Raw genomic sequence first — 8,084 nt, 5'->3', positions numbered from 1 at the left:
GCAAAACTGGGGGGCAAAATGAGGGTTCCCTTTCAAGGCAGGATTGGGGGCGCAGGATGGGGGTCCTTATCAAGGGCAGGACTGGGGTGGCAGGACAAGGGTCCCCATGCGGCGCAGATGGTGGGGAGCAGGATGAAGACCCCTGCAAGGGAGGGCAGGAGGTGGGTCCCGCAGCCCCCCAGGGGTACCCCCCCCAGGTCTCTCTCAGCCAATGGGCGGCGGCGGGGGGCCGGGGGCGGGGCCTCGGTGGGGCCGGTTGTTTTTTGTGAATGAAAGGCGGGGCGGGCGCGACTGCAGCGCGCAGGGTTCGTCCGCGCAGGGCTCCGCGCAGCGCAGCGGGCCGCGGATGCTGAGCGCGGGGCGGCCGAGGTGCCGGCATGGGCCCCCCCGCCCCAGGCCCTGAGCCGCGCAGCGCAGCGCCGAGCCCCGCCGAGCCGAGCCGCGCAACCTGCGCCGTGGCCATGTCCGGAGGGGCGAGCCCGGCCCCGGCCCCTGGGAGCCGCCGCTTCGTCTGTGTTGGTGTAAGTACCGGGGAGCCCCCACCCCCCCCCGCTTCCCGAGCCCCGCTCCGCGCATCCTGCCCCGCCAAGGCCTCCGGCCCCGTCCCGCTGCACCCGCAGCTGCCTTGCAATGCCCCGCATCCCGGCCTGGGAGTCCCGAGCACCGCCGACCCCACTGCTGTGCCCTCCATCCCTGGCCTGGGTCTAACCCAGCCTCCTTGAGATGTCCCACCCCCGATATGGGTGCTCCGAGCACCTCCGGCCCCTTGCAGTGCCCCGCACCCCGATCCGGGTCCTCCGAGCATCCCTGGCCCCTTTGCAGTGCCCTGCTCCGACTCCTGATGCCCTGAAGCCCCAGTCTTGGTGCTCCGAGCATCTCTGGCCTCATAGCAATGCCCTGCACCCCCAGCGTGGGCTCTCCGAGCACTCCCATCCTCGCTGTACAGCCCCGCACCCAATCCCGGTGCTCCTCAGCCCCCTTGCAATGCTCTGCACCCCCGATATGGGTGCTCCGAGGGCCCTCGGCCCCATCGCAGTGCCCCACATCCCCGATGTGGGTCTTCCGAGCACCCCCGGCCCCATCGCAATGCCCCGCTCCCGGTGCTCCGGGTCCCCTGTGCCGCGGCCGGGCCCGTCCGTGCCGCAGCCCTGCTCGGGGCCCCGCTCCCTCCCATCGCGGCCTGCACAGCCCCGGCTCCTTCCTCCGGGCCCCGTCTCCCCCCCACCCCACGGCTGCCGGTCCGTGGGTCCCGGGAGGGGCCGCGTTATTTTTGTGCATCGCTGCCGTTTTGGGGCGGTTTCCCCCCGCTTTGGGGCTTCTCCTCCGCTCGCGAGGTGCGGGATGGAGGATTTTTTAGCCTGGGAGTTGCTAGGCGACGGTCTGGGGGTGATGGTGCAGTTGCCTTGGTAACAGCGGGCTGGGCAGCCTGGAAGGAGCGATGCTGGGGTGTCCCCTTGGGGTGAATTGGGTGCCCGTGGTTTGGGTTGGGGGCTGCGGTTGGCAGGGAGAGCAGTGCCGGGGGCTGCTGCAGGCTGAAGCATCCCTGCTCCACAGGGAAAGGCTTTTCCTGGGGGGGGGATCTCTGATGTTTTGGCATCTCGGGTTATTGCTTGCTCTCTGGTGGGTTTTGGAGAGATGGGGGGAAGGTGGTTGCGGAGGTGGCTACGTGGTGCTGTTGGAATTGTCCCTGCAAAGAGGCTCAGCCCCCTCCGGGGGTGATGGGAGCTCCCCAGCGTGCTTCTGCTTTATTCCAAGCCCATATTTCATGCCTGCTGCTGTCCCCCTCTTCCTCCCCTCCACACAGGCACTGATCCCATTAGGATTTAGCCCTTAATTCCCTTGGAGCACCAGACTTTCCCCTGTGCTTGGCTGGGTGCAGGATGAGCATCCAAAGAGCCACCCGCAGTTGTCATCTCCATGTGCCTTCTCCCCATCTGAATGAGCTCGTCCCGCCTGGGAGCACGGCTGGTCCTAAAAATAACTGCAGTGAAGCTCCATGAGCACTGATGACCCCCCCAGAGATCTCCTGGTCCCACAGGGCAAAGCTGATCCCGGGAAGAGCAGGGACAGTGGTGGAGGGGGATGTGTGAGATGGAAACAGATTTCCACGGGTTAACAGCGAAGGAGGGAACCTGCCCTGACTCCTTTGTGCCGTGCAGAGCCCATGGAGGTGGCAATTCCCAGTTTTCAATGCCCTCAGCAGATAGAACTCCCCGCATCCCAAAGGATGGAGGGGATGAGGCAACTTAGAGAACTTTTGCCTTGGGACCAGCCGATGCCTCAGCACTGGCACCTAAAGCGGCCTGGACCGGTGCCACCCGCCTCTGCCTACGCTTGCCCTGTGGCTCGATGCTGCTCGGTGCGGAGCCCTCTCACGTGCCCTCTCGGCTGCCTGGTGTAGCTCAGGTGTGCTCAGGGAGCCTGCGCACGGGAGGGAGGTGCTAACATTGGGAAGTCCTTGCCAGGCTGGTTTGGGGCGCTGCGGCCGTGGTCCCCGCGCTCCGTTGCCATCGTTACCGGGTGCTTTAGCTCACTTCGCGCTGGTGGTTTATTATAGCAGCTCGCGAGGCCGGGGCCAGGAGGGGGTGATGAGGGGGAAGAGATCTGTGGCTTTGGGAAGTTCAAAGCAATTGGGATGTGAGGTGGTTTCTTTTTGTCCTTTTCCCCCTTGGTTCAATCTCCTCCCTGCTTTTCCTCCTGGAAACCACATAAATCCCTGTCTTAATGCTGTGGTGAGTTCATTCTGGCTGGTTTAGGGGGCTTTGAGCAGGCAAAGGGTGTTACACCTCAGGGGATACGGGTGCTTTGCATCGGCTTCGCAGCACCCACAGCACCAACCTCTCTCTTGGGAGTATCCGGGAAGGTTGGAGATGCTGGGAGCCTTCCCAAACCCGATGACTCCTGATCCTCCTGGAAACGTGATGAGTTTCTCCTTTGCTGCTCGTAGCTGGGAGCAAACATTCCCTCTGGGAATGGGGTGGGAGGTCAGCGCCGAGGGCGAGACCCCCCCAGGCCAGGCTGGCAGTGCCCGTGTGTGCGCGCTCGGTCAGTCGGATCTGGAAGCTTCGCTTGCAAAGGCTGGAAAGGGAGAAAGGGGAAAGGAAGAAGGGGGGGGAAGGAAGAAGCCTCATCTCACATGAACAAGCGTGAGGCAGAGCGGGGAGGGAGGAGGGGATGAAACGCAGGGCATGTGTCTGACGCGCGCGGCACAGCGACGCACGCTGCCTCGGGCATCACAGTGTTACAGGGGACTGGTGGGGAGCTTTGGGAGCTGCCTGCGCTCTGCCTGCACTCTGCCTGCATTCCTGCCTTCACCGGGGCACCCGGTCACTGCAGTGCTTCCCCTGTGCTGTCAGGGGCTTGTGGCTCTGAGTGTGAGTGTCGGCGTCGCATTGTTGCTTCACCCCCCTTGGCATCCCATCGCATCCCCTCTGGAGACAACCCACCCTGGCTTCTCCCCAGCATATTTCCGACCCCCCTTTTCCCCTCCAGGTCCCAATTAATGGATTCTGACATGGATTATGAGAGGCCAAACGTAGAAACTATCAAGTGCGTCGTGGTCGGGGACAACGCGGTGGGCAAGACCCGACTCATCTGCGCCCGCGCCTGCAACGCCACTTTGACCCAGTACCAGCTCCTTGCCACCCATGTGCCCACAGTGTGGGCCATCGACCAGTACCGTGTCTGCCAGGAGGTGAGGGTGATGCGCAGCTCATGGGTACTCCAAGGGAACCCCAAGGAGAGGGAGTTGCATCCTCCCCATGGGGGAATTGGGGATGACTCCTCTGTATCTTGCATGCGGTGGGGACAACCCCGCTCTTGCAGGGCTCAAGGACTAAGGAGCTGGATGGTGCTTCTGTTCCCACAGGTGCTGGAGCGCTCCCGGGATGTGGTAGATGATGTCAGTGTGTCCCTGCGGCTCTGGGACACCTTTGGTGACCACCACAAAGACAGGCGCTTTGCCTATGGCAGGTAGGAGAGAGGCAGAGCCTTGTGCTACCCTGGGCATGGCGGGAGAGCAAAGCTCCATCACCAACCTGCGCCTTCCCCTTCCTCGCAGGTCCGACGTTGTGGTTTTGTGCTTCTCCATCGCCAACCCCAACTCCCTGCACCACGTGAAGACCATGTGGTACCCAGAGATCAAGCACTTCTGTCCCCGTGCGCCCGTCATCCTGGTGGGCTGCCAGCTCGACCTGCGCTACGCCGACCTGGAGGCCGTCAATCGGGCACGGCGACCCTTGGCCAGGTAGGACTCGTGCCGTGAGGATGTCCGTGCCTGCCCAACGCGTTCTCCTTAGCACACATCTCTTCATTCTCCCCCTTCTTTTCTAGGCCAATCAAACCCAATGAGATCCTTCCCCCAGAGAAGGGGAGGGAGGTGGCCAAGGAGCTGGGGATCCCCTATTACGAGACGAGCGTGGTGGCCCAGTTCGGCATCAAGGACGTCTTCGACAACGCCATCCGCGCCGCCCTCATCTCCCGCCGTCACCTCCAGTTCTGGAAGTCCCACCTCCGCAACGTGCAGCGGCCTCTTCTCCAAGCCCCCTTCCTGCCCCCTAAGCCCCCTCCACCCATCATCATTGTCCCGGACCCCCCTTCCAACAACGAGGAGCGTCCTGCCCACCTCTTGGAGGACCCGCTCTGCGCGGATGTCATCCTGGTGCTGCAAGAGAAGATCAAAATCTACGCACACAAGATCTACCTCTCCACCTCCTCCTCCAAGTTTTACGACCTGTTCCTCATGGACCTGAGCGAGGAGGACCAGCAGAGCACCGCGGGGCACGGCTTCGGGGTGGCCGTCACCGCGGCCGCCGAGAGGATGCTGCACCAAGAGGAGAGGCACCACGGGCGGGAGTTCCTCCTCCGTGCTGCGAGCTTTGATATCTGCGAGAGCACCGAGGAGGCCGGGTCTGGCCAGAGAAAACCGTGCCTTAGAGCCTCCACCAGTGATGGGATCCTGCGGGGCAACCGCTATGAGAACGGGGAGCATGGGCTGCGGCGGGGAAGGAACCTGTCCTCTTGGAGCCGGGCTTTCACCAGCATCCAGGAGGAGATGGCAGAAGACCCCCTGACCTACAAGTCCAAGCTGATGGTGGTGGTGAAGATGGACGCTTCCATCCAGCCAGGTCCTTTCCGGGCCGTGCTGAAGTACCTGTACACAGGGGAGCTGGATGAGAATGAGCGGGACCTCATGCACATCGCTCACATCGCTGAGCTGCTGGAGGTGTTCGACCTCCGCATGATGGTGGCCAACATCCTCAACAACGAGGCGTTCATGAACCAGGAGATCACCAAAGCCTTCCACGTCCGGAGGACCAACCGGGTGAAGGAATGCCTGGCCAAGGGGACTTTCTCGGGTACAACTGCGGGCCGAGGGGGAGGACCACATCTCCCTTGCGGGGGGCTCTAATGGAAGGATGGGGGCGCGGAGCTGCGGGTCGGCAGGAGCTGACGTCCCTTCCCCAGGGTCACGCTGTGGGTGCCTGGCAGCTCCGTAGCTTTGTGTTTTACCCTGCGAATGATGCTCCTTCCACCGGGGTTGCTGCTCCCCAGCCCGACCCAGAGCTCTGTTTGTCCACAGAGAGCAGCAAAGGCGACTTCCTGCCCCCCCCCCCCCCCGGGTCTGGATTTCACGGGGCCATCTGATTTATGAGCAGCAACGTGCCCTTGATGGGCCTTCCCCAGCACCACGTGCCACCGGCGTGTGCTGTGCTGCTGCGGGGTGATGTCCCAAGGGGGGTCAGTGTCCCGGCATCCCTCCGGCTGGATGAGGCCGAGCTGTTGCTGTTAGGGACAAACGTGTGCTGGCCTTGGGGAGAAGCCGTGGTCCAGGGTGGAGAGCAGAGCAGGAGGTGGGAAATCCCCAGCAATTCTGAGCTCTTTCCCAAGGTTCAAGCTTGGGCGAGACTTTTGGTTCCTGGGATTTCCACTTTGCTTCCCAATGTGTTGTGTTGTGCCTTGGGAAAACCACTTGGAAGAGGCAGAGCCCGAGCAAGGCCCTTCCCTGAACTCCTCTGAGCGATCAGGAGATGCTGGGAAATGAAATAGGGATCTTTAGGGAGAAAACACAGGATGTGCCAGGCTCTGTTCCCTTCCTTCTGTGGTCCCCAGTGTGAGACAGGGGGTGCCTGAGCCCTGGGTGACAGGGATGGTCCCAGCAGCATCCCTCTGCTTGTCCCCAGATGTCACCTTCGTGCTGGATGATGGTGCTATCAGTGCCCACAAGCCCCTGCTCATCTCCAGCTGTGACTGGATGGCCGCGATGTTCGGCGGCCCCTTCGTGGAGAGCTCCACCAACGAGGTGAGGACGGAGCCCGCAGGGAGGGGGGGACAGGCGGGGACGGTGGCAGGGTGATGACGGTGCGCGTCTCGTAGGTGGCACTTCCTTACACCAGCAAGAGCTGCATGCGGGCGGTGCTGGAGTACCTCTACACCGGGCAGTTCAGCTCCAGCCCCGACCTCGACGACATGAAGCTCATCATCCTCGCCAACCGCCTCTGCCTGCCGCATCTGGTGGCTCTCACTGGTAAGTCTCACCGCCTGCGCCGCGATGCTGTCCCCATGCTCCTGGGTCACCCGGTCCCAGCCGTTCTAACCCCGTGTGTCCCCCACAGAGCAGTACACGGTCACCGGCCTGATGGAGGCGGCGCAGATGATGGTGGACATCGATGGGGACGTGCTCGTGTTCCTGGAGCTGGCTCAGGTAGGAGAAAGGGCTGGAAGGAGAAGAGAAGGCTCCTGAAGGGGAGACCTTAGAGCAGCTCCAGTGCCTGAAGGGGCTGCAGGAAACCTGGAGAGGAGCTTTGGACAAGGGCCTGTAGGGACAGGACAAGGGGAATGGCTTTAACCTGCCCAAGGGTGGCTCTGACGTGGGCTCCATCTCTCCCAGTTCCACTGCGCCTACCAGCTCGCGGACTGGTGCCTGCATCACATCTGCACCAACTACAACAACGTCTGCCGCAAGTTCCCCCGGGACATGAAGGCCATGTCGGGAGGTGAGTGGGGGCCGGGGCGGGGAGAAGGGGGTTCCAGGGGTCCCAGCACTGCCCTCACCCCCCGTCTCCCTGCAGAGAACCAGGAGTACTTTGAGAAGCACCGCTGGCCGCCGGTGTGGTACCTGAAGGAGGAGGATCACTACCAGCGGGCGAAGAAGGAGCGGGAGAAGGAAGACTACCTCCACCTCAAACGGCAGCCCAAGAGGCGCTGGCTCTTCTGGAACGCCTCCTCCTCCCCTTCCTCCTCTCCTTCATCGTCGGCAGCCACAGCCTCCTCTTCCTCCTCCTCTTCCTCCTCCTCGGCTGTGGTTTGAGAGCCCGTCCTCGCCCTGGCTCCAGCATCCCGGGGAGGAGGAGGAGGAGGAGGAACGGGGGTGACCTGCCCCAGCGCCAGGCGTGGAGCGGACGCCACCAGCCGAAGCCCTGGAGGAGACGATGGCAGCAGGGGCTCATCCCTGTGGATGCGCAGCAGCAGCTCCTGGAGCCCTGCTCTCCCCGTGCACGCTGCAGGGACCGAGCAGCAGGAGAAACTCCCGTTTACAGGAGCACGAGGGCTGGCGTGGGGTTATTTTGGGGGTGTTTTTGTTTCTTCTGATGAACATCAGCAGCGTGAGGAAGAAGAAGAACCCATCGGCTTCCACTCTGATGTGTGAGCAGGAGCGGTGGGACGTGGTTGGTTTGATGGAATCTCACCACCCTGGGCAGCCGGAGCCACCGGGGGGGCTCTGCCACCCCCTTTGACTTGCAGCGGGGTCAGGCACAGTGCAGGGGACCCTGGTCCCCCGCTGCCTGCAGGCACTGCATCATCCCTTCTGCTCACCAGTGGGGTCTGTCCCTGTTCGGGAGCAGGAGCTCCCTCATTCCTGCCTCCCAACTCCGTTTTGTTCAACAGGAAAACCTACAGCAAAAACCAAGCCCCAGCCCCAACCCCACGGCCCCGTCACAGCCTGCCACAGCGGAAACCAACCCCAGGCCCTTGGCTTGGGATTTTAGCCTGGAAGGCTCCATTGTAATAAATGGTGTTTTCAAAGCCCAGCGTGGTCCCTGTGTGTTTGGGAGGAAGCGGCTGGACACGGGGCTTCCTTGTGC

The 8,084-nt window shown here is 62.8% G+C and overlaps 1 protein-coding gene across 1 annotated transcript; it reads left to right on the top strand.

Moving 5' to 3' along the window:
* Positions 1-397: 397 nt before the first annotated feature.
* RHOBTB2 (Rho related BTB domain containing 2) lies at positions 398-7,309 on the top strand (the record flags this gene model as incomplete). The annotated part of the gene is made up of 10 exons (XM_080634566.1): positions 398-521; positions 3,493-3,694; positions 3,869-3,972; positions 4,061-4,246; positions 4,333-5,357; positions 6,183-6,301; positions 6,376-6,526; positions 6,615-6,703; positions 6,890-6,995; positions 7,071-7,309. The coding sequence occupies exons 2-10, from the start codon at positions 3,503-3,505 to the stop codon at positions 7,307-7,309; spliced, it is 2,211 nt and encodes a 736-aa protein (XP_080490692.1). The 5' UTR covers positions 398-521; positions 3,493-3,502.
* Between the last annotated feature and the right edge of the window lie 775 nt (positions 7,310-8,084).

The sequence above is a fragment of the Psittacula echo genome (assembly GCF_963264785.1).
Source record: "Psittacula echo genome assembly, chromosome: 25".
Lineage (NCBI taxonomy): Eukaryota > Metazoa > Chordata > Aves > Psittaciformes > Psittacidae > Psittacula > Psittacula echo.
Note: the sequence above shows the minus strand (reverse complement) of the source record. Positions and strands in the feature narration are given on the sequence as shown.